At 34.5% G+C, this 27,364-nt stretch overlaps 1 protein-coding gene across 4 annotated transcripts in view; it reads right to left on the reverse strand.

Annotated features, from left to right (window-relative positions):
* Nucleotides 1-27,364, reverse strand: part of spdi (sperm antigen with calponin homology and coiled-coil domains split discs) — a 280,173-nt gene that overhangs the window by 13,203 nt on the left and 239,606 nt on the right. For all 4 annotated transcript variants that reach the window (XM_089645531.1, XM_089645530.1, XM_089645533.1 and 1 more), the window contains 2 exons: nt 6,120-6,282; nt 2,945-4,741 (listed from right to left, as the gene is read on the reverse strand). In XM_089645531.1, coding sequence (XP_089501657.1) covers nt 2,945-4,741; nt 6,120-6,282 — 1,960 coding nt within the window. The remainder of the gene's footprint in view (nt 1-2,944; nt 4,742-6,119; nt 6,283-27,364) is intronic.

The following is a 27,364-nucleotide window of genomic DNA, read 5'->3' on the forward strand; positions in this document are numbered from 1 at the left end:
TTTGACAATATATTGATTATAAAAACCACAAAATGAGAATGACCATTGCAGTAAAGAAAACATTCACTTCAGACGAGGGGACAAAAGGAGAAAAAAAAACCTCAAGCAAGTTTTCCTCACAATAAAAGCCATGGCTGAAAATACAAGGTGTCTGGAAACTCATCTTACAAGCGGGAAACTATGAATCTACATCACATAGAGAACTCAAAAAAACATATTTTTTTAATTTGAGAATTTCGATTTTTCTTTTTTTTTATAATTTTTTGTTTCGGCAACTAAAGGGTAAAAAGAACTTTTGAAGCTGGGTTTACGCTTTGACGCATATTAAATGGCTTATATTAACCCCCTAGTGATTAATTTTTTCAAATTTTACTAAAAAATTCCAACTTCGGACTTCATTCACTCGAAAATTAAAACTCAAATTGAAAAAAAGAAGTTACTTACTAAAAAAAACTCGTGATTTTAAAACAATAAGTATTTTATTTAATTTTAAATATGTCGAACCACAAAGTGATTGCTTTCTACAATAATAAAAAAAGTTATGTGAAATAGACTCTAAATGTGATGCAGATTCAAAGGTTTCCCGCTTGTAGTACGATTTTCCAGTCACCATGTATATACATTGAAACCCACTTGTTAGGTTCTCATGTAAAAAGATTTCATGCTCTAACACCCGTAGAGAGGCGCCATTCCTAAAAATCGTGGAAAAAGTGGAATCTAAAATTTTATTAGCCTAGGAATGCCGATTTTGTTTTTCATACATTTTTTAAAGCATTAAGGTCAAAATTTCATTGCAAAATATTAGAATGCTCGCATGTTTTTCAGAAACCCGCCGGCATTCCACTGGTTAAAAGCTTTGTTTTTCGTTACCTTTAGACTGAAGTTAAAAAAAATGGTCCACTTTATCCCACATAAGAAGTTTTTCCTCTAGTTCCTTGAAAAACCTAGAGTTTCACCGTATATAGTCAACCATGAAAGTGGGATAACAACAATTTGGGTTAGTTTTGGAAGTTTACGACAAATTTGTAAAATATTTTGGGATAATTTGTATAACCCTCATTTTATGGTGTAAAAAATTGTTAAAATTACTTTTTTTTTAAAGAAAGACAAACTTTCCTAGGTTACAAATAACCTGACAATATTTGAAAATCTTCTCCTACCATTACAGTAAGCGGAAATTGCTTATGTGGTGATGGATGACTTAGCCAGCCGAGGAATTTAACACACTATGCCTGGGTGGGACCCAGCCACAATGCCAACTCAGCCGCTGACCGGTGGTGACTATTTTAAGTATGTTTCTTTGCGGGGTTAGGCAGAGAAGATGGAATTCCACACAACTCTGTTCTAACACATACTCCTTGCTTTATCCATTCATACATACTATCATACATACTGCTCAGTATTTGATCCACTAGTTTGTTAGTGCCATATCTTCCTGAGGCACATCTTATTTAATTACAAAACTTATTTCATTTAGATGCGAGCCTAATAATACTCCTTGCTCTTTCCATCCACTCTACATATTCAAATTAACTAGAAATCATTTTCTTAAGCTTGATCATTACGCTTACATAGGATTTGCATTCTTTTCGGATTTCCTCAATAATTCTACAGCATTCAGCTACTTTCATCCTTCCTCAACTAGTTTCATGCCTCACTGCCATACATCAGGGTCAGAGATGTGCAAAATGGGTACCCAAAACCATTTGAAATGCAAAATGCAAAATGGTTTTTAGAAAAGCATTTCAAATGCAAAATGCAAAATACCTATTTTCAAAATGCATTGAAAATGCAAAATGGTTTCTCAGGTCAAACAATTATAGAATTTTTAAACAGTTTTGTCATTTAATAATGGACATCAATGTAGAACAAACATATTACATGATGGTAAGTGCTTAAACACCACGACTACAGATTATGAAACCACAAAAAATTTGCGCGGGACTAATGTTGCCAACGTAAAAACATAGAAACTGCTATCTAACATTTAATATTACAGCGTCATGGCCGGGGCCCCATGTTCAGTATTTGAATCAGTATTTTTTGTAATGGTATCACTCAATTTCCAGGGCTCCTACCAGGGAGCAACTTGACAAATGTAAATTATCTCTCGTAGCGAGGTTGAGGACCGACTGATATTTGGGACTTATAAAAAAAGATGAGTGGAGATAGTAGGAAGAATGTTGCAAAAAAGCATTTTAAATGGAAAATGCATTGAAAAAAGCATTTAAAATGCAAAATGGTTTTTAGAAAAGCATTTAAAATGCAAAATGGAAAATACCCATTTTGCATTTTGCATTTCCATTTGAAATGGATTTATTTGAAATAAAGCACATCTCTGATCAGGGTTGATATCAAAACTCCACTGTGGACTGTTAATTAGTTTAGAAAGTAACTTAAACTACAGTGGTACCTAATATCAACTGAAAGTAATGTGAAGGAAGCTATGAAAACAACCACTTTGCTATTAAAAAAATTACAGGACCATATGCGGAATTTCAGGAGTTCATCTACACTTTGATCATCTACGTTCTTTCTACACCATTGGGTAAGCAAGAGTACAAGCAAGTTTATGGATTAGGAAAAAGGCGAATGTGAATATGAAGATTAGAATAATTAGAGTACAAAGACATATTGCAAAAAAACACAACCAGGGAAAGGGGACACACAAAAGATGAACAATGATAATATAAAAAAATTATGAATACTTGTTAAAATGTCAATGAACATTATACAGCTCCAGGATGATGTTTAAAACAATGACGAATCATGGTAAGAATAAATGACAATGTACAATATAGCAGTGAATCAAAACAATTACTGCACACACAACAATAAACAAAAATCCCCAAAAATGAAAATGCATAACGGCACAGTGGACGAATTCACAAATTCTTAACAGACGTTGACAGAAGCAAACCCGTGTCATAAACTGAAAACTTACACGTTTTACTGATGTTAGTAATATTACTGGTCTCTTGTAGAGAGAATTGTTGCCTCTGGAAAGCTCTACTGATTGGTTCGTCATCACTTATTGATTTGATTCCATTTTTGACGTCGTCTGATTTATTCGTTAAGTTCAATATGTCATCCATTTCTTTGTTGCTTTGGACCAGCATACTCACAACTCTCTTTACGTCCAAACTAGACTCATTTTGATCTATCGCCGAAGATTCTGATGTTCGTTCATATGACGATAGATCAAAAGACAAATGTTTGGATTTCGCACTTGGTGATTTTGAATATTTCAAAATGGACTTGCGATACACCACATCGCCGCTTAGTAAACTGTCATTGGTTTTGCTCAGAACATCGTCTATTTTATCGACAGATGTTTTTTTGCATATGTCTTCTACTTCTTTGCGTATCTCCTTGACGCTGTCTTCTAAATTATCAAGGTCTTCTGAAACTTGAGTGAGATCGTTCATATCATCAGTAGAAGAGAATGTTACAGTTTCTTTTTTATCGGGAGTAAATATGGTTGATGTCAACAAATCAGGCATCGATTCGTATACTGTTTGGGAGAAATAAACAACAGGATTCCGATCTTTCGGAGCAATGCCTGAGGAGTCTGGTTTATCATCACTTTGGAACGAGAGTCTGAGACCGGTGGAGAGTCTTCTAGGTGCCGGCACAGGTTTTTCGTTGGGAGTATCGGAACTTTCATCGTTGGTTTTACTCAGTCTCCGCGCTAGCGGAGATCTTAAAGCAACTTCATCTAATCCAGCGTCGATATTTTTTACCTCCACTATAGATTTTCTTGCCCCCGGTACTGGATCTCCGTCTTTAGTAACATCAAAAAACATCTCATCTGAAATTTGTACCATTTCACTTGAGAATGGAATCACAGGCTCCTGTTCGTGTGAACCGTTTAAACTATCATAATTCATCGACTCGTTTTCATTGTGCTCATGGATGGTATGCAATTCTAGCTCGGACCTTTTGAATTCAGGTAGAGAGACATTTGGATTAAATACTTCATCAGGGCTCTCGTTAACTGTAGAGTCGCTAGAAGAACCAACAATCTGATCTTTCCACGGAGTGATGTGATAATAGTTGGTGAATAATGTTTCGTCACTCCTCACGGAAATTAACTCGTTTCGTTTGGGAAAACCATACGGCAATCTTGTTAGATTATCGAGACTCATGGCTTTAGGTTTCCCTTTAAAATAATCTGAGGAGCTCGGACTGAATAACGTACTGCCTCTTTTCAAAGGTCTCCCCTTTTTTCCCACGGGCGATTTACTTTCGTCATTTGGATCATTTTTGTTTTGTAAAAACGCCTTGTTCAAATGTAAATTTTCGCCACTGCCATTGGACCCATTTCTCGTGTAAAGGCGAGTAGGTCTAAAATCATCCTCGTCTTCAGACGAAGTCACATCAATTTCAGCGTGGTCCTGTAAAGATCCATTCTTTTTGTACATCCTATTGATTTTGGATTTTCTAATTTTGAGAGAATCGTAATATGTGAGGTCGTCATCGTCATTTTGATGAATCGAGATGACTTTCGGTGCTTCTTCATCGATGAACCCATCGTTATCGGAGAACGACTGAACTCTCGACAAGTATTTTTTCTTAATAACCTCATAGATATCTTCGATGTAGGAATCGTTGGCTGAGCCTAAAGATTCTCTAGAAGCTGTGATGGTTTGTTTGTCGTATTGTTTTGGAGAACTATTCCCACTGACATCATCTTCGTTTCCGCTTATATCAACGGAATCGATCGATATCCCACCTGATTCTTGTAAGATAAGAAAAAAAAAAGTGTTTAAAAAGCAATATAAATCAAAGAGAAAAGGTAAAACAAAATACATGGATGAAAAAAAACTACAAAAATATAAATATAATTATGTAATATTATTATAAACGATTGAAACTTTGTGTTAAATAAAAATTATAAAATATTTATAGACTCAATAGATACCGAAACATTGTGTTATAATATTAGTCAGGACAGAAGTTGATGTGATTCAAATAAAGACAAATCTAAACAAAAAGCGATTTGGAAAGAAGAAGATTAGTAAATTACGAGCGGACAAATTTATAATCCAATCCTTGATTAGCAGGTGCTGTAAATGAATGTCGTGTATTGAACAAAATAAATTGAAACAATGAGAACAAGTTGTACATTTAGCAAAAGAATAATTCAATTCAATTCAGTCAAGATCAGGGGTAGTCGGGATTATTGCACCGTCAAGAATGATGATGGTCATCAACAGGTCTACCAAGAAATGAGAATAACTTGAATTTATGGAAAATTTTCTCTCACAGGCAGAATTAGTCATGTTCACTTTGGCTATTGGGAGTGGAAAGAAACAACCATAAAGAAAGGATGAAGAAACACCCATTCATCTATGGTACCAATGTCCCAACCTTAATGAGAATAAGGCGTATCCATGGGGAGCCACTTTGTAAAAACAGGAGACGTTACTGAATACCATGTTATGCAGAATAGTTCACAGTGTGAAAGGAATAATCGTGGGATAGTCCAGAATTGCTTGCATTGATAAGCTTTCGGATTACACTACGTAATACTAGAAGTCGGGATTTATTTCAGAGCACAAATTCTGGGACTAACTACCATTTGTTATCCGAAAGATTTGTCAGAATACTAATGGAGGGAAATAATTTTGCTGGGTCAGTGGACATCTTTAATTCATCACTCAATAAATACAAAAGATTTTTACTAAGGCAGTTATATATAATACTGTATAATTTTTAGTATTCCTATGTAAAAGCCCCTAAAGAGGGCATTGTTAATTAAATAAATATCCGTTTGAGCTGGTCCACGTGGGCCTATTGCCTTAGCGCTTACTCGCGTACTTAGAATGCAAACCATCTGATTGGCAAGATGATATTCATGACAGTAGGTACAGTTGGAACTATAGATACTATGATTCAGAATGACTGTCTCTGAGCTACAATCAAACTGCATGAGTGTCTGAGCCAATGAAAGTTACGCTTTTGGTGTGTAGGTGGAAACAAAGGCCGGGCACAGCTGTGTGTAGATGCAATTTACAGTAGTATAGTTGAGCGATGTTGGAACACATTTGTGTTCGCGGTTTCATCTTTCTAATTACTATTATCTATGGTTGAGATGGATGGTGGTGCGACAATACCTTTGAGCTGGTCCACCTGCGTCTCCAGGGAGCGCACCTTCTCGCGGTGCTGGCGGTTCTCCAGGACCAGCTTCTCCAGCTCGCGTTGCGCCTCGGTCTTGAAGTCGTTGGCCACGCGCACTGTCATCAACAAGTCCGACTGGAACTGCTTCCACTCCGCCGCCTGCAAGAGAATCACAACAATTAGTTGAAGATGGTTAAAAAGAGGTCGGACCAACTGTTTCCACGTGCAAATGAAAATTATTAATGAAAGTATGTATTTTAGAGTTTTTCGAAAAATTTTAGAGGACATCTGTTGACATTTCAACAAACCAATTAATTTAGTTAATGACGAACAGCATGGTTTGAGTCTAACTATTAATTTTATACAATATCAAACGCATCAATTTTGGTTGTCTGTGCGTGTGTTAGTTAGTCCTGCGTAAAATCTGGTTCACAAATTTGCTACGAATTTAAGTATCATTTTGAAAATTGGAATCAGTAGCGGGAAGAATTCAGACAAATGATAAAGTATCTAAATATAGTATAATTTTGTTTAATAGTGGAATAAGTTAACAAATTATGGCTAATTTGTTCAATTTTGGGAACAAACAGCTATTACCCTTAGAGTCAATTTGTTTGGTTTTGGGAACATCTCGAACCATTGTGTCTCCTACTGTCATATTATGTAGTTAGAAATATGAATGTGTTAGAAAGAGAAAACACCAAGCTTTATATTCAAATATATAAGTTAGCAACAGCATAATTCACATGTACAATCCTTATGAAACAAAAGGTTCTGACCGCAATTTGAGAAAATTTATGAAAATTTGTGAAAATTCATTAATTATTTTTATATGAAATGACAAAAAGGTGAGGTGGCATATTTTTATAGTAATTTTAGTTCAGTGTTTAGACGAAAAAAACATAAAATTTATAATGAGCCTTTTTATGTTTCAGTTAAAAATTTTAATATTTCAAAAATTATATGTATTTCTAATAATAAAATTTGAAAGCGTATTTCATCACCTTTCAAAAAAAATTTTTTATTTTTCGGATGCGTTCAGAAATATTCCATTTATTGGATTTTATTGAGAAGCAGAAGTACACACAAATTCTCCGACTTTCTGACAGCATATTGACCAGAAATATTATGGTCAATATGCCTGAGTCTCGAAGGGTTAACCCATTGGCCTCAAACGACGCCATCCTGGCGGGTCTGGTGTCGTCGGCTTAAAAACGAAAAAGGGATACATTATTGACATCTGTGTTTAAAATTTTAAATGCCAATCGCTCTGTAGATAATTAAGCATTCATTTCGTAGTAATTGGCAGGACTCCGTTGGTACAGTTTTTTCCTGATATTTACGATTGAAATTTTGTTATATTTCAGCGTCATTGAATTTTTTTTTAAATAGCGTGTGGTTCGGGAATTGACAAGCTTGTTCGTAAAATGCGTGGTGGGCGGCTAACATCAGCCCAAATTGAAATAAAATATATTATGGTCATAAGTATGATTAATGTAAAACTTTTCTTAATCCAATTATAAAAAAAGAAAAAAAAATGGGTTTTATGAAAAAAAATATTTTTATATCCTCGTTTAATCATATTATTATTATTTTTTAAAAAACTGCATATATTTTTTGCATACCTTAATTCAATGAACGAGTAAATTTTAAAAAATTGTTTCGTTTGTATGTTTAGTTTAAAAGTTATGTAAGATTTAGTACACCACTGCAGATTTAAAACTTCGGTACAAAACAATTCGGAGGCCAATGGGTTAATGAGTAAAACCCCAAATAACAATATTTAATCACTCTCAAACGACAAATGTGAAACAGAACAGGATTCAGTCTCATGTAGGAATTAATCCCAGGACCTCTTCCTGCGATCATACATAAAGATAGCAACCAAAAAAAGTTGAGAAATGAAGATAATGTTGGTTGAAGTAAGATACAGTTAAAAATGACCTAAGTTGATATGGTCGAATTAGCTCAGTGGTTACAGCAATTCCCCGGCAAGGAAAAGATCCTGGGTTCAATTACTAGAGGCGACGGAATCTTTTTCTGTCTTTTCTGTTTCACATTTTTCATTTGAGAGTCATTAATTTTGTCCTCAATGATTAAATAATATTTCACTATTTCAAAAATTTGAACTGATTTGTCAAGAATCAAGAATTCAGACAACCGCGTGATTTTTCAAAGGTCTGTGCTAGTATTATTATAATATTAATGTATAATTGAAGTGTAAAAAAAAATGGCAAATGTACATTTTTGGTCTTATGTGCACAATGTGACAGACAGAATTGCCAGGCTATTGAGAAACTAAAGTATCAAGACTGTCTTCGGAACCACGACCAAGATACGAGACTTACTGTCTGCAAAGACTAAGTTTCCTCTGGAAACAGATGGAGTGTATAAACTCAGCTGTTCCGGATGTGACAAGGTCCATGTAGGCCAGACAGAGCGGACTATTTCCAAAAGGATTTCAGAACACTTCAGAGCTTGTAAACTCGGCCACCCTGACAAATCGGCAATAGCCGAGCATTTGATTGACACCGGGCATTACTTTGGATTTGTTCCTGAAGTCCTGGGGAGACCCAAAACTTATAGAGCACGGCTGATTACGGAGACGATGGAGCTAAGCTCAATAGTTCTTGGTATCCGGTAATTGACAAAAACCACTTTAAAAATAATATGTTAATGTTAGCTCAGAGGGTTGGAGCTGGCAACACGGGATCACATCCTCATACATAAGCTCACATTTCACCACAACCTCAGATAACACATCTGCCCTGATGATGGACACTGCAATGCTGTCCGAAACATTGGCTAAAGAAGGAGTTAGCGCAACACGGCATAACACCCCAAAAACAAATAACAAAATTTTTTAGTCTTATACTAATAAATGTGTTTTAAATTTTACATAATTGAAAACAACTCTTTATGTGTTGTAAACAGTAGTTTATCACATGAACTAAAAAAGCCCTGGACAGACCATTTTTATGAATGGCATTGGAGCGAAATCTAGGGTGAGGGGAAATTGCCGGGCAGCCATCTTGTATGACAAACTTTTGAAATGATTTGTATGCAAAGTGGTACATAAAGAACAATTTTATTTTTGTTTTTTTTTAGTATAAAGGCTTGTGATTGATTTTTTATGGGTATTTGATGAGAGAGGGAATGGGATTGCGTTTTGGCATTTTTCTTCATCTTCTCCCTCACCCTGTGGCTTCAAATTGTTCTCGAACAGTTCCGTCCAGGGCTTTTAGGTCCATGGTTTATCAGTTGTATAAAGTTTTTAAAACATTTGGATAACAATCAAGTCGAAACAATCAATAAGCAAGAATCACGATTCAGAAGATACTTGGGTGTGGAAGAGAAAAGCAATTATTTATTGCATACAACGTCAAATAAAATTCAAAATCCGTACATGGATCTCAACATTATTATAATAAAAATATAAAAATCAACATTATCATTTCTATTGTGCATTATTTATTGATAAACACTCAATTTGAAAAATCTGTTTATATCATTTTATTTTTATCTTAAATTTTTATTTCAGAAATGTGTTACAGTTTGACATGCTTAAATTTGCAGTCAGCCAAAAGCAGAACTAAAAATAAAAAAAATTTGACCGGTTGAAATGAATTCTTGTTTTAACTCAACCGTTTGGCACTTTGTCTGTATGCAAATTTGTTTGTGCGTTCCGTTTCTGTTTCAAGATTGTGGAAGTTTAAATGGTTCAGTAAAGATTCTTTTTTCAAATGTGAAATCGTCTTGTTAATTTTTTTCAATATTATGGTACCTACCTGCCTGAAGAAAGTTTGAAAAAAGATTGTCAGTGTCGTTTCTTTGGACAAATTGTATAATTCCTTATTTAAATTTTTTAAATGTTACATTAAATACATTTTCTATAATTAAGTAGGTAGGTATTTAAGTACCTACTTTTTTTGTGTAAGGCAATTCACCCTAAAAAGAGTGCTTTGTAATTACCTACTTACAAATCTTATGATTTCAGAGAGAATTTTGGTGTTGAAACCCGGCGTTGCTGGGGTTTATCCTTAGGATAAAACATATACCACTGTAGACTTTTCTGTAGACCTTTTTAAGATATGCATTTCCGTAGTACATTATTTTAAGGTATCTCATAAGGTTTAGCCAGCGTTAACAATATTTTTTTTACCACTTGATTACGAAACATCCACTTTTCTCTATTTTCTATAAATATAATATGCTTGAATTACATATATAAACCTTCCAGAAGAAATTCTCTAAATGATAGTGAAAACCCTATCCAAATCCGTTGTGTGGTTTAGAAGAACTAAGGGCACAAACAGACAGACACGGATAGCGACCTCATTTTATACTATGTATTAAGAGAAGATACAATTAAAAACATACTTTTTTTGAACTAGTAATTTAAATTCATATTTTTGGGTTCATAAAATCTTCATCTTCTTTTTATCTTTTAACTAGCGACACAGCCAGCAAGGTTAAATGTGTCAAGTAGTATTGTATTCAAATGCATACTTGCAGTATTCATGTATGGAGTGTTTTATCATGGACTCTCACCAAGAATGATGTGACAAAAATGGCCATCACATAATAATATATGGAGCCATGGAGAGAACTATGCTACATAACATATCGAAAGATATAAAGACTAACGAGTAAAATTGAAAAATTTGCCCTGGTGTAAGACCATTCAGAATTGAAACGTTGCTTTGGCCGTGTTTGGTTAACAGATCTGAATAAATTCATCTTCCCCAACTCCTTCCCCTTCCCACTACCTTCCAGCCTTACAACATACAATTGGGGATGCCATAGTCTCACTGGCTCCAGGTGGTTGGGAGCAGTTGGGAGTTTTGTGCGGTTTCACATTAAAAAAAAAAAAATTAAAGAAAATTAAAAAATTTAAAAAAAAAACAAATAACAAAAAAAAAAAAAACAAAAAAACAGCAAATCTATTTGAAGTTGAATGTTAAACGGGAATATTTGATGCCATGATATTATTTTTTCGAGGACCGAGGGGTTGAATACTTCCCATAAATAAAAATAATGTAATCATACTCACAATGTTGATATAATGTATTATCTTATGAGCCACTGCACTTATGGATATCAATTTGCATCAATCACCAATTAATGCATAATGTTAAACTGATAAGTGTCCATATATGTACAGTTTAATTGTTGCTTCAATCACAATCACAGCGACAACTGTCCACTCCGACAACAAAACAACAACTGGACCTGATTCACTCACACTCACTACTGGGTGATCTGTTAGTGTAGCTGTGGTGACCACTCACACACGCACACACCCATACATACATATGCCACGCAGTGATGAGACATGTTTTATGTATGTATATTATTGGATATTGATGACACCAACACACACGCATACAGAGTGTCCCTTTTATAATGACACTCTGGTTGAAGGTATACTTGCGGTGGTTTTTGGCGGTTCCTCATTAAAAGAGCGCTTTTCTCAGGAATGGACTGAAGTATCTACTAGTATTAATACTTGTCTTATCTATATACAGGGCCAACCCTCTGCCAAACTGCGCCTGGCGCTAGTAAAAGCCTCAAGGGCGCTGTGTTACTTATTATTAGCACCTTGGCTCCTTGACAAGTCGGTGCCCGGAGCGGACTGCTCCAATGCACCTGTACAGGATCAGACCTCTGTATACACTATAGAATGTCAGATTTTGTGAAATATCACTTTAAGTGCGCTTTACGAAGTTTAAAAACAACTTTAAACTATAATAGTTAAATTACTATTGATTAACATTGTGAAGAAAAAAGACCAACTTCTGCATTTACGAAGCATAAAAAACTTTCTAACGGTGAGCTCTGTCGTCATGAAATATGCACAGGTTTAGCCGTATGGAATTACTAGGTCATTATAGCTGTTTTCAACTTGCAATGTTGTTTCCATAGCTATGAAACATACATTTAAAATGAATATGATTTTTTTTATTTATTAAAACACCTTTGTAACTTTCTTCCATTTGTTTATTGATAACCAGACCGGTTTCACCTAATAACAGGCATCTACAGACTAGTACAACAATACAATTGTGTTAAAAATAAGACAAAATGCCGTATTGATTGTTTCATATTCTTCAATTAAGAATCCAATAAGAAAAAGAATCCCTACTGTGAAACTAGTCACTGACTTAATAAAATAAGAAGTCACTTCACAATTTGGTAACACTAGTTAACTACCAATAAAATTAGAAGTCACTTGACAATGCAGTAAAACTAGTTACTCACATAAAATAAGAAGTCACTCGACAACCTAGTAAAACTAGTCAGCTACCCGATAAAATTAGAAGTCACTCGACAATGCAGAAAAACTAGTTACCTACTTAATAAAATAAGAAGTCACTCGACAACATAGACAAGTTAACTACCCAATAAAATAAGAAGTCACTTGACAATGTTGTAAAACTAGTTACTTACATAAAATGAGATGTCACTTGACAATGTAATAAAACTACTTACTTACATAAAATGAGATGCCACTTGACAATGTAGTAAAACTAGTATACTTAATTAAATAAGAAGTCATTTGACATTTTCTCGTATGAAAGATTCAAAAGAGATTCTGACCAATAAAAATGTGGGTGGGAAAGGAGAAAGAGATAGAGATAGGTTGAGAGGGCACAGTGTTTCGGATATAATCACTACACACATAGTTAAAAATAACTACACACGCAGACTAATACAACAAATCTCACACTTATTTCCGGCGGTCATCCATTGATTTCAGAGAATGCTGATTTTAAAATGCTACAATGTGCAGATGTAGCATAAAATAAGAAGAAAAAAATCAATTTTATTTTTACAAAGCTCAAAATTATTTTGTGAATATTTTATTTTCTGTTTTTTTACACCGCAGAATTCAACTAATGGATTGTATTTTTTTTAATACAATATAATATGTTGTGAGGATTTTGCTGAAAGGATTGGGAAGGGAAGAGGATGGAGAAGAAGAAGGTTGGGAAACACCCGGCAGATCCGGTCACAAACAGGACTATTGCCATTTCAAGCAAAATTTGGATTCTAGATGGTCTTTCACCATTTACGATACTACCATGTGAAAAGTACCAAAGATCAATAATTATTGGAATAATAATATAGTGCGTTGAAAACGGGACCACCTGTATTATGGTTATATCATACAAGTCACACATACAGTTACATTATCAGTTCTTAATGTAAGTATAAACAAAAGATAATAACAATATAATTGTAGGTAGTATACAAATGAATAAATTATTATTGTTATATACATGCCCATATAATGAGCGTACTTGTATGGAGAGTGGTTATTTATATTGAGCTTGTATCAGAGATAAGACAGGACCGAATTCAGTATTTTTAATAAGACAAAATTATACCTAGGTATAAATACAGGGTGTAATCAGGAAGTACCCAACAGACTACAGTCAGCGACTCTTAAAAATTTAGAGTAAAAATGTAGATGTAATTTCTCTGTCTGGAGATATTTTTTTTCAATTAAAAAAAAAATATATTATTTTACCAACACACGTCGCCACTGATCACATTGCCACTCGCACTCACGCAACGGATCACATGATACACGCCCCGTCTCTTCTGTTTGAGCTGTTATTAAGTTTAATTGTTACGAATAACCTGACAATATTTGAAAATCTCTTACTACCTCCACAGTAAGTACAAAATGTTGCATGTGTCGTGATGGAGGACATAGCCAGCGGAGGAATCGAACTCACGATGCCAACTCCGCCATTGACCGGCCAATAATATTATTGGATAATTTGTATAGCGCCGCTTTTGTGAGATATCACCTCAGGGGCGCTTTACAGTTGATGCAGGTATTACAGAAAATATAAATTTTACAAAAATAGAGTGAAGTTAAGTTAAGTAAAATGAAGTATAGGAACAGGCGACACGAAGATAGAAGATGGGGACTCTGCAGCCAGAATCCTAGGTGGTGAAGAAACTGGGCCAGCTGCTGCAGCGAAAGAGTCCACCGCGTCCACCAACAGTGCCAGCACGAGGTTCGTCATCCGTCCAGGTATGTGTCTGCTGCTAATAAAGCGCTGACACACTATCCTCTCACAGATACCAGACCTTGGCAGCACCGCTGTGACGTTCTACGAAGATAGAAGATGGAGGCTCTGCAGCAAGAATCCTAAGTGGTGAAGGAACTGGACCAGCTGCTTCAGTAAGAGAGTCCACCGCGTCCAACAACAGCATCCAGGTATGTATCTGCTGCTAATAAAGCGCTGACACCTCACATAGATAAGAGACCCTGGCAGCACCGCTGTGACGTTCGGCAAGTCCATCATTTATCTCCATGTAATACTGTTCCTGGTAATTGTTGAAGTGGTGCATTCTGTCCGCAATAAAAAGCGACGGTTGGGGTAATCAATTACCCTGGGCTTAGTAAAAAAACTTGCAGGGTCCAAGCTTGCTTAGTTTCCGAGAATTTTGTTGAAAACATCTGGAGTGCATTTACCGATCGCCAATAGTCAATTTTGTAATGTTAGCAATCCAACTAGTTCAATTTAGGAGACAGGAATGGTTACTGCCGCCCCGGGAACCATTTATTGAACATATTGCCGCATGTCACCCTAAGTGGTTCGCTACGTTTGGTGAATTAGCAGGGGTGCCCAGGTATATGGGGTGAGGTTTCTCTAGGTCTTGATGGCGGATGGGTTCTGGTTGGGAGACACTGGTTGTGGGAGACCCCTTTGACCTCTTCAACAGGACTATCGACCCATCACCTTGCACCGCAGTGGGAGAAAAGTATTCATACGTCTGTCACTCCTGGACACACTGACCCCCAGATTCCTACCCACCCCTCATACCTGTTTCCTTCCGGAACTTCCTCAACTTTATTTCCTTAAAAAGATCCTTCACACAGCATCCCCCAAAATGTAAAAAAAAAAAAAAAACATTTTTTTACAAAATCATCAAAATTTGGCGTATATGTGATGAGCTCCCTTGAGGTGATTTTCTCCAGCATGATAAAAATAATCCAATTATTATTATTTATTTATAATAAAATTTAATTTTATGCCACATTTCGGCCCTGGCTAACAATATAATGGGAGGTCAAGAGATCTTGTGAGTCATGTTTTGGCACATTTTAGTGAATGGGACATTGGTGAATCACAGGTGCCTTCATTGCTGGCAAAATATAAACCTTCACATAAATATCTACAGTGATTACATCCCTACAGTGAGCACATATTTCCACTAAAGATATGATGCAAACCAGTCATCGTTTATATGAATATCGCACAAGAGTCCCAATTTCTTCTGACTGTACAAAGCCAGTAAGACTATGGCATTCTCAAATGGTATAAGTCGTGAAGCTGAAGGGAGTGGGTAAGGGAAGGAGATGGGAAAGAGGAAGGCTTGTCCTGATCTGATTACAAAACATGGCTCAAGCCATTTCAAGCAATGTTTCGATTCTGAATGGTGATCTTTAATAATAATAATAATAATAATTGGATGACTTGTATAGCGCCGTTTTTGTGCAAAACCACCTCAAGGGCGCTGTACAAACTTATAATACATTTCTACAGTGATCTATGTTATTACTTAACTATTTATGGAGATATTATACAGTACAATACTTACCTGGTAGGTCACTTGAGATTAACACTTAATTAACATTATCTAATTGTTTATTAGCGAAATTTAGATACAGGATTTAGGACTTAATTGGAAAATTGAATATAACTGGACTTTCTCTTAGGAATGGTATATTTAATTTAAGGGTACGACAGCAAAACATATCGCACCTCCGGTGCTAAACTGTCACTTATGCAAATAATGTAATTTTTCAGGAGAAGCGTTTGAAAATTCGACATCCTATTATAATGTATAGTTCTTCTTTTCTAAAAAATGAACTGGTAATTATTTAAACTACAACTTTAAACTTCATATCAAAGTAAAAGCAAACATCTCACAACTTTGTAATAAAAAAATATAAACATTTTAAATTTACAACCCTCCCAGAAGTGACATTATGGCACTAGAAAACAATTTACCAGGCAATTATGTCATAACAATCAAAACACGATATCATACTTTTCTAAAGTTTTTTTAATTAAAATATCAAAGCAGTATAACAAACTTTCTTAATTCTACATATAGAACTTTACTATTAATCAGACTTTTTAATCTCAGTCTTCTTACCATTTTACGAACGGTTTTCAGCGACGTTTCATATTAAATCAGTCATTGGTCACGTATGGTTCCTATTTAAATACTATAATTACGCAATTAACAACAGTATCAAATAAATACAATTTCTTTTACTTATTATTATTATTTTAATTAGCATTAATTTTCTACTAATTGGGTACTCTTAAAAAAACAAAAACCTTAAATTTATTGTCACATTCACAGGAAAATCAGGGAGTCTTTAACGATGTGGTTTCAATAAACTTGTTTTCCCTGCAAGTGGAAATGTGACTTTATAGAATGTTAGAAGCACAAAAAATTAAATGAGATCATTATAGAAACTTTCATAGTATCTTGGTATGATATTTGCCTCCCCTAATTGCAATAAATCACGCTTTTTGCGTTCTGTAATTGGTATTTTTGAAGTGTATGCTTGCTTGAAGGGAATGTCATCTATTCTTTGGGCGTTGCCTCTACTTCCGCGTAAATTTTTCCCCCTTGGTTGAATTATAGCTTTTGCTTCCTCCCAGTTTTCAGTTTTGTAAGTTGTTCGATATTGGTAATTTTCACAATTCTCTGTGAATTTAATGCATTTAATATCACCAGTTTTGATTACATCTCCGTTTAAATTTTTGCTATATTGAACTTCATGTTTTCCTCAAGTGACTTCAAATCAAAGAAATCATCGTAATTCATTTCTTTTACCACAAATGGTTTACCAGTCTTCTTCGCCCCACGAATCAGGAACATTGTCACAATTGTTAATCGAACGAAAACTTTATACCATAAAACATAAGGGTTGGGGAAACAATGTCACTACGTACACAAGTATCTTTATTATTTCATGTCACAACCAACTTAAGTGTTGTTATTGCTCCAAAATCATAAAAATGAATTGTCACAATTACCTTAGTGGCGTTGTAGCTCCAGGAGACTGCTATTCGTGCGGGGTGCCGCGCGCAACTAACCAATCAAACGTTGTTTCTCCCAGTGGAGGTTAGATTTTCACCAAAACCATAATGACATAACTACCCTCACGCGGAAATTATACGCACTACACAAACGACGATGACACACCAAGTAAAGGGGTACATTAGTTATTTTTTCTCATACTTAGATCAATTTTGACAAAACTTGCATAAGTGACAGTTTAGCACCGGAGGTGCGATATATTGCCAATTTATATAAGACCCTTCGTCTTCGAGGCCACAGGCAGGAAAAATAAAATGAATTTCTCTATAATTTATAATTTTAATGTTTGAAAATGATAGACTATAACAATCAGCCAATTATTACGAGATATCCTAGCGTGTCTTTATCAGTTCTTCGATCTCGAATACCCTCTCGTTCCTGCATCGCTTCGTCTCTTACTAATCAGTACGAGGGCTGTTATTGGTTAGTTTTTCACCTCGTCGCTCAGACTTAATGTGATCCCTGAAAGCGATGTCACAGCTGCGATGACCGATAAAAGGTCATGTTTTTGCTCTAGAAAGTTAAATTACCTAACTTCAACCACCTCTGGCAGGTCTGACTCAAGCGATGCTTAGTAAACCGTCTGACTTTAGAAGTTCACCTAACCCAGAGAGAGAAAAGACGCATTGAAACCCTTTTGGTAAAACAAAGTTAAGGGAACATATTATAACATGTAACTTTGGGAAGACCTGTTCCTTAGTGAACTCATAAAGTGCTTGTAAAAGTTTATTACTATTATTGACCTGCTATAAATATATGTCATACTTCAAAATAGATTGTACCCAAAATAAAGACTAATTTTTTTCACTGTTAAAATTGTGCATTTATTTAATAATCCCTACTGTTATAACATGCTTTAAATTTTTTTTGTATAATTTTCGATAGCTCACTAGGTATATTCAGTTTTTAAAATCCATGTAAAAGCCCGGCTGGATGTAAAACCAAATAAAATAAAATAATGACGTTACAAGACCAATTTCACTCAAAGTAAACTAAAATTGACCTAATTTTTAGCACACAGACACGCTTACAACACCCTTCTATTAGTTTATCTGATCAGTGGTTCAAATGATAACAAAATGATTATGTAGGCGTTTATTTAAAATAGTTGTTTATTTTTATAAGTCAAAGCAGTTTTTAAAGACCTTTGAATGTCACATTGATATCTTGTGGTGCTTTTCTATTATCAGTATTATGTGACCACCACATCCTGGTGTACCTTTCAACAAAGAAGTGGTCGATAACCCGGTGGGTAGGACGCTCGGCTAGCAGCCGGAAAGGCCAAGTAGCCAACTCACTCCGTTTTCGCTAAGAAAAGCTAAGAAATTGTGGTTCTGATAAGAGTTCAGAGTGAAACAATTTGTTTATATATCAACCCACTAAACACTCCACCCACTGCCAAATCCTTTAAGTACTATTCCATTAAATTGTATAACTGTATGCCACCTACTTTGAAACATCCTGTTGATAATTCACGAAAACATTAACTAACTAACCATCACGCCGTTTCTCAGAGAGGACGGACCACCTAACAACTTGGTCTTGTCACACACTCTTTAACTCATTCACATTCATAAATCGTTTCATGTATACTCTTCTGTTATTCTGAATCTTGACAAGTATCTGGTTCACTTGATCATGCCATGTCTACTTCGGGCGTCCTCGACTTTCCATTCACGTCTTATATTCTCCTTACACTCCGTTTTTTGTTCATTTGCTCTGGTGACCGGGTATCTCATCAAAATGACAGTTCAACACACCTACAAAAAGTGATATAAAGTCATGAAAAGTGATGAAACAAAAACTAGTTTAAATAGGTTACATAGGTAACTATTTAACCTAGTTTTTGTTTCATCACTTTTAATGACTCTGTATCACTTTTTAAAGGTGTGTTTAATTGTAATTTTGATGAAATATCATGCAACCCATTTGCTCTACATGCCCAAACCATCTAAGTGTCCCTCTCTTAATCTTACTCATTACGGTTGCATTCTTTGCAAATCTTCACTTTTCTCATGCGATCATACATGTTTTTACCACACATACCACAATTTTTTTTTTAAATTAGTGTTTAAAATATATAATTACATAGATCTACTTTAAAAAGAGATTAACACTGTATAAATAAATTAGTAATATTTTAAAATTTTAATATACCTACACGTACAAAGTTTATCTATAACGTGCAATCACCTCAGTATGAGTTCTCCGAGTGAAGTGTTCACAAAACATTTCTACTTAACAATTTGTATACAGTTACTGATTATTCTACACTCTACTTCCATATTTTATAATAGGAACAATTTTTATATTTCTTGCACTTATCATCTATTGAGCTATTTATTATCAACCATTAATTTCACGATTGAACCGTAAAAAATTAAACAAATAATTCTAAATAATGATTACTCCACACAATCTGTAAATAGTATAAAATAAAGTCGCTATTCGTATCTGTCTGTTTGTGCGCTTAATTCTTCTAAAGTATGCAACAGATTTTGATAGGGTTTTCACTATCATTTAGAAAATTTCTTCTGGAAGGCTTATATATAAAATACATGCATATTATATTTATAGAAAGTAGAGAAAAGTCGATGTTTTGTAATGAGGCGTAAAAAAAAAATTTCAAGCGCTTACATTGCTAACGCTGGCTAAACCTTACAAGATACATCAAAATAATGTATTACGGAAATGTATATCTTAAAAAGGTCTACAGAAAAGTCTGCGACGGTGTATGTTTATCTCCTAGGGATAACCTAGGGTACACGTCAGCTAGTTAATTGATAAAATCCTGAATAAGAAACTTAAACTCCTGTCTACTACTACATTTTTATTTGGTACACCTGAAACCAGTAATAAAATCATAAGAAATCCTTTTCAATGGCGGAGAAGTTTATATATTTCCAACTCGGCCCCTTAGGGTCAAAAAAACGTATCTCATTTTTTCTCTACTTTACAGGAGAGCAAGAAAACATAGTTCTCAATTAATCAGTGTTGTATACTTTTAAACAAACGAAACATATTAATAATTTCTTCTCATTTAGTTAAAGGATGGTATTTTGTGCTTCTGAACCATCTTTTAAATATAAAATAGTAATTCATTTTACCATCCGTAACTCAAAATTGATAAAAATTGAGTTACGTTTTTTTGACTCTAAGGGGCCGAACTGTTCTTCACTTACTATGAGAATTTTATACATATCCAACTATTCTTCACTTACTAGAAGAATTCTATATATTTCCAACTGTTCTTCACTTACTAGCAGAAATTAATATATTTCCAACTGTTCTTCACTTACTAGCAGAAATTTATATATTTCCAACTGTTCTTCACTTACTAGCAGAAATTTATATATTTCCAACTGTTCTTCACTTACTACAAAGAAATTTCCTGTCCACATTAAACCCGCATTCTATACTGAGAACAACTAAGGTAAATTACTTAAAAAAAACACTAAAGATAGAGATCATAAATTTCGGGCATTAACCAATGATTGTTGCAATGATTGACCATCGTTCTACAAAGGTAAGACAACTAGAAATATACTAGAATCATGGAACATTAAGATGTTTAAATAATAATAATTTATAATAATAACTCCAGTTTATTAAATTTATCTTTTAGGCCTATTCTAGACATATTTCCAATAAACCGCTCTGTTCTTCCCAAATTCCTTAATTACCCCCTTTGCTCGCATCCCACTCCAACATATCAGTATTGTATATCTTATAAGTTAGTTTTAATATTCTCCTGATGAAGGAAGGGTACTTCTAAAAACGGTCGAGTGTAATTAAAATAAATTGGTCATTAACAAATTTATGTGTTTATATTGCAAAAAATATTGCATTAAATAACTTTGTTTTGCCATACATGTAGCCGATATTATGTTCTGTGACATCATCCACGCAATTTAACATTCTATAGATGTTGTGACATACTTTCTCCGCAGACTCTATGTCTCATGTTTATTGAATACCTGATAATTATGTAAATTAAATGGACACTTTGATGACTAGACAAGGAAAATCCCAAAAAAACTATACATGAGTATTGGTACTCTTTTTCTGGGAATGTATTAATCATCAGAATTGTAATTAAACATGTTTTTTGCCTAGTTTAATTATCACCACAGAAAGTGTTATGCATGTCTCTATATTACAGCCCTACATCAACAAAAAATAGAATGGCACCCATAATCTTCTCTAATTAGTATAAAACAAAGCCGCTATCCGCGTCCGTCTGTTTGTGCGCTTTATTCTTCTAAACTACACAACGGATCTTGATAGAAGGTAGACGGAAGGTTTGTATATACAGGGTTTTCCAATAAGAGGTGTTATTTTGATATTCAATCGTAAAAGATCAATGGTTTCGTTGCTTGTGTGGCACGTAGCACCGTCTTGTTGAAATTAAACGTTGTCCAGATCAATACCATCCAATTCCGGCCATAAAAAATCATTAATCATCTCTCGATAGCGCAATCCATTCACCGTAACTGTTGCTCCAGCCTCATTTTCGAAAAAGTAAGGTCCAATGACTCCGCCGGACCATAAACCGCACCAAACAGTCACACGTTGAGGATAGAGAGGCTTTTCAACAATAACTCTTGGGTTTTCCGAGCCCCAGATGCGACAATTTTGCTTGTTGACGAAGCCACCGAGGTGGAAATGAGCCTCATCACTCAAGATGATTTGCATTTGATTCACTCAAGTGAATTTTAATAATTTCAATGCGTTGTTGAAGCGTGTATCGTTCCATTTTTATTAATGGCGTAGTTTCTATTTGTCAAATGTCAAAAAATGACAGCTTCAAAAGTAACATCAACCGAAATAGCGGGCTATTCAAAATAACACCTCTTATTGGAAAACCCTGTACACTTACCTTTTTAAGCTGTCGTACCCTTAAATTAAATATACCAATCCTAAGAGAAAGTCCAGTTATATTCAATTTTTCAATTAAGTCCTAAATCCTGTATCTAAATTTCGCCAATAAACAATTAGAAAATGTTAATTAAGTGTTAATCTCAAGTGACCTACCAGGTAAGTATTGTACTGTATATTTTCTCCAATTTATAGTTAAGTAATAACATAGATCACTGTAGAAATGTATTATAAGTTTGTACAGCGCCCTTGAGGTGTTTTTGCACAAAAACGGCGCTATACAAGTCATCCAAGTATTATTATTATTATTATTATTAAAACATGCATATTATAATTATAGAAAGTAGAGAAAAGTCAATGTTTTATAATGAAGTCGCGTCATGTCAACTAGTTATATATAAAAATTCAGCCTGCGTATGTTTGCGCTCGCAAAACTCAAAAAGTAGATGACCGATATCGCTGAGAATTTCAAAGTTTGTTCTTATTAGTGCAAGAAGTGTTTAGAAAGTGGTTTGAATGGTAGAAGAAGATAGGGACGCCCGAGGAATTCTTAACGCAATGTCTCTGCACCGGAATGAGATGAAGAGTCCAATTACAGACATATGAAATGTAGTTTTTTAAAAGTAACATTGTGGTATACAGTAATAAATGGTGGAATAAGTCGGAGACGTCCGAGAAACACATTGGCAATGGCGAAGCATTGCGAGGTCCACTAATAGATAATTGAAACCAAGGGAGATTTTTATTTATTTTATTTGTGTACATAATATTACAACATTATTAGTTATATTAATTTTTTTTTTGATACATTAGCCACTCAGAACATTAGAACGTCAAAAGACGTAAATATGATAATAGCGGTCAAGACATTAGAACGTCTTTTCACGTAAACGCGCGAGATTTTACAAAAATCGATTTATTTCCATCACTAGTATACGGATTGCCATGATTTAAAAAACAGAGTATCGATAATGAATAACGCTACGCGTCTGTATTCAAGAATATCTATGGAATGTAGAGGTGCATTATCTAAGTCGATTGGATCTGTCGTCTTGTTCGTTCATAATTTATTGCATTTCTAAATAATTTATTAAAAATATTTTAGTTTGGACGGTTAATATTTTGAGGTGACTAATAGTTTTTAATTATATTTCTTCAATATATAAAGTGTTATTTCTTTATGATACTCAGAAAAAAGTACATTTTTCACAGCTTTGAAATAATGGTCAGCGATTTTTACATATTTTTGACGTTTTCAGAAAATGTATATTTAGAAACGCAAATATTTACGTATAACAATACAATACGATAGTGAATTTCATAATCTTTCCAAAACATCTTTTAGAATGAGGCTACGTTTCCCAAAACGTGAGTTATGAAGCTTTTAACAAAACTCGTAAATATCACAAAAATTTTCACGTTTTGACAGATCGCAAAGGAACACAAAGTAAATAATAGTCTTTGTCCGAGAGGTTAGTAGTATTTTTTTATCAAATATTATTTGGAAATGTGAATCTCACTGGGTGCTTCCCCGTGCTGAGGTCCCCATTTTACAATGTTATGTATTAAAAATTTAAATCTACCTACTCCAAGTATTCCTCATTCACAACTATATTGCACACTGCTTTCGTACTCTCTCTTATTCCACGGAGGCGCAAAAAAACGCCAAGAATTTTTTATGAATTATTTCAATGTTTAAAATGTGAGATGATTTATTTGTATTATGCCCAGATTACACAGTTTGAGTCCATAATCACTACTAGTGAGTTGTAAAGTAGTTTTAATGTTATAAAAATTATATATATATATTATAAGACTGACTGAGCTATGACCAATACAGACTATCAAAGTGGAGGAGCCAATGAAAGTTTTGCGTTTAGGTAGATGCAATTTCCAGTAGTAACGGGGTGAAGAATGTTGGCGGCACTTTTGTGCGGTTCTAGTACGGGTGAACAATGCTGGCGACAATTTTGTGAGGGTGAACAATGTTAGCGGCACTTTCGTGCGTTGTAGTACGGATGAACAATGTTGGCGGTACTTAAGTGCATTGTAGTATGGGTGAACAATGTTGGCGGCACTTAAGTGCATTGTAGTACGGGTGAACAATTGTGGCGGCACTTTTGTGCAGCTGTAGTGTGGGTGAAAAATGTTGACGACAATTTTCTGCAGTTGTAGTACGGTTGAACAATGTTGGCGGTACTTTTGTGACTTAGTACGCGTGAAAAAAGTTGGCGTCAATTTTGTCCGGTTGTAGTACGGGTGAACAATATTGGTGGCACTTTTGTGCATTTTCATAATAATAATTGGTCCACTTCCCTTTCATTGATGAAACTATAAAATATGTAATCAATAAATATTTTTCTTTCTACAGTATCTAACTTTCTAATGTTTTTAACTATTTAATCCCTTTTTCTTATAATATATATTATGTGTTAGCAAAACAAATGTAGTGACGTCCGCCTACAGGGCAGAGCCGTTCGCAACCCAACTGCTGTGACATCCATATAAAACGGGTTAAAAGTCATGTCACCACGAGTCGTTCAGTATTCTTTGTATGAAACTTAATACTACAGCGCACACTAATCCCCTTTGTAACGGCATCGCCTCGCCTCGGAACAAGCTAGTAAACGACATGAGTTGCGTGGTCAATTCAACCGATGGTATAAGCCCAACGAGCTGTCGCCTAGCCGTGTACGCGCCTCAGCCCAGCCATAGCCACATTGACACCTCTGAGGTGCTGAGGCAATCCCGGTGACATGTCTACATCGCATTGACGCCTGGTTGACGGCGAGGCAATGAGGCAAAGGCGATGCTGGTGCAGATACATGTGCTATAACCTTTAGATTGTATTCTTTTTAATTAATTAATTTATGTTGCAAACTTCATTATTTTACAGTTCCCATCTTTGCTTACAATGTATAAAACTGCAGATTATTTCCAACTCAATAAAACTACCGTAATAAAATACCAGATTTGGCCTCAAGTGATGTCAGAGTACGAGACGGTCTCTCTATATTCAATGTTTGCGTGTAATTTACCTCCTACACAGAGTCGTATTATGGTTGGCCCATCCCACAAGGGATTTGAAACACTTTTATAGTGACCATGTTTACATATATTATTACCACAAAGGTATTGGTAAATGTAAGATTTAGCTTGGGTTATTTCACAGAAATTCAAATGTGACAAAGTTATCAAATGGTCATTGAGCGTTATTTTAACATTTGAAAGGTCCCCGTTGAAATAAAAATGTTGGGATTTATAACTAGGCTAACCAGAAATTTTAACAATATAAAGGGTATTAAATTGTTATATTTTGCTAATGTAAGAAGTCAACTTGAGTACAATTCTCCTGTCTGGAACCCACAATGTATGTAATATACATGTACAAGCTGTTGAAAGAATACAAAAAAAATCTTACATTTTATAAATTTTAAAATGGGTATTCCAGTAATTATGTTGAACTACAACACTCTGTTAAATTATATGAATATGCTCAAATTGTCAGACAGAACAATTTTCACTGACTTGGTATTTCTATATAAAATTCTAAATGATTTAGTTTATAGTCCGATATTGCTAGAATTGATAAGCTTTCGGATTCCACAACGTAATACTAGAAGTCAGGATTTATTTCAGTGCAGAAATTCTGGGACTAACTACCATATGTATTCCTCTTTGCTCAGAATACTAATGAAGGGAAATAATTAGTCAGTGGACATCTTCAATTTATGTTTAACCCCTCCGAAAATCGCCATGTAAGCACTTTAACTGTCTTTAACGAAATGACATTTTACGAAAACTTTTTGTTATTACCGCTTCACAATTAAAGCTCTATAAATGAAACATTTCTGAACGTAGCCGAATAGTAAAAACTGTTTTAGAAAAGTTACAAAATAAGCTTTCAAATTATTATATTACAAATAAATATTAGCATTTTTAAATATTAAAATTTAGAACGCAAACATTAAAAATAGGTTAAAAATGACTCACGTCATGTTTTTAGGTGAAAATGGTACTAAAATCACAGATTATGTAAACAAAAATATTTATTCTATTGTATATATGTGTAATAAACACTTTTATCACCTCATTTTTTTATCATTTCATATAAAAATATTTTATAAAAATTTAATATGTGAAGCGCGCGGCGCTACCGGCAGACATTTTGCGCGGGTAAAAATGTTGTGTCAATTATGCGACTGTCAGCAGATTCCTGTTTTGTATTTCCATAGACAACTTGGTAGTGATGTGTAGCTTGATCTATAATCGACCTTTTAGTTTTTGTTTGAGGGATGTAACTAAAATAATAACGGAGTAAGAACGATTTCTATGGAGAGACACGCGTTGACGTGTAAACACGCTTATTGTACTTGACTGCTATCGTTATTTTATCGTGTATATCTGCTTACGTTGCTGACCGGTTAAACAAATATAAAATGTTGTTATTGAAGCAATTCAGTTATGTACAGTAAAATAATGTATATTTCTTAATATTCTCATGTAAAAGCCCCGAAAAAGAGTGTTAATAAATAAACACCGATTCTAGGTTCGTACTAAGCTGACAAGCTTTACAACATGATAGTAGTCCTCTTATGCTGATCACAATTTGTTCAAAAGCTGAAACGGACTTGGAATAAGTGGCAGCTAGCTAGCTCTAAGGAGTGTTGGAGCAATGCACTCCCAAAATTTCAGTCAATATAAAAATAACAATTATCAATTGATAATAATATCATTGAAAATCAAAGCAAATAAGAGTAACAAAAGTATTAAGTTAAATTCAATAAGCTTGAATTCTTTGTATCACGTTTCATAAGTCAGTGATTTGTTTGGCGCTGTTTTTGGTAAGCATCAGCTCAAGAACGTTTCACAAAATAAGACTTATGCAGTTATTGAAAAGATGTAAACAGGATGATGAGAGTTCAGATTTGTTTCAGGTTTCAAAATAGTATTGTAATATTTTTATGTATTGAAAAACATTGTCAACAAAACAATTCTTATTAGTAAGCAACTAGTAAGTTTGAAGATCCCGACATTGCCCGGGCTTTATGCAATTTTTTTCGAAATCGGATATAAAGAGTGACCTTCCTCTTGTTTTGAAGGTCAAGTGTGCAAAATTCCATCAATCTCGGAATTAAACTGTAGATTTGTATAAAAATCAAATCCAAGCCGTCCGCCAGCCACAGACATTCTTCACTATATAAATAGAGATATTAAT

The sequence above is a fragment of the Hesperophylax consimilis genome, chromosome 22 (genome assembly GCF_061612785.1).
Source record: "Hesperophylax consimilis isolate HC1 chromosome 22, BYU_Hcon_1.0, whole genome shotgun sequence".
Classification (NCBI taxonomy): domain Eukaryota; kingdom Metazoa; phylum Arthropoda; class Insecta; order Trichoptera; family Limnephilidae; genus Hesperophylax; species Hesperophylax consimilis.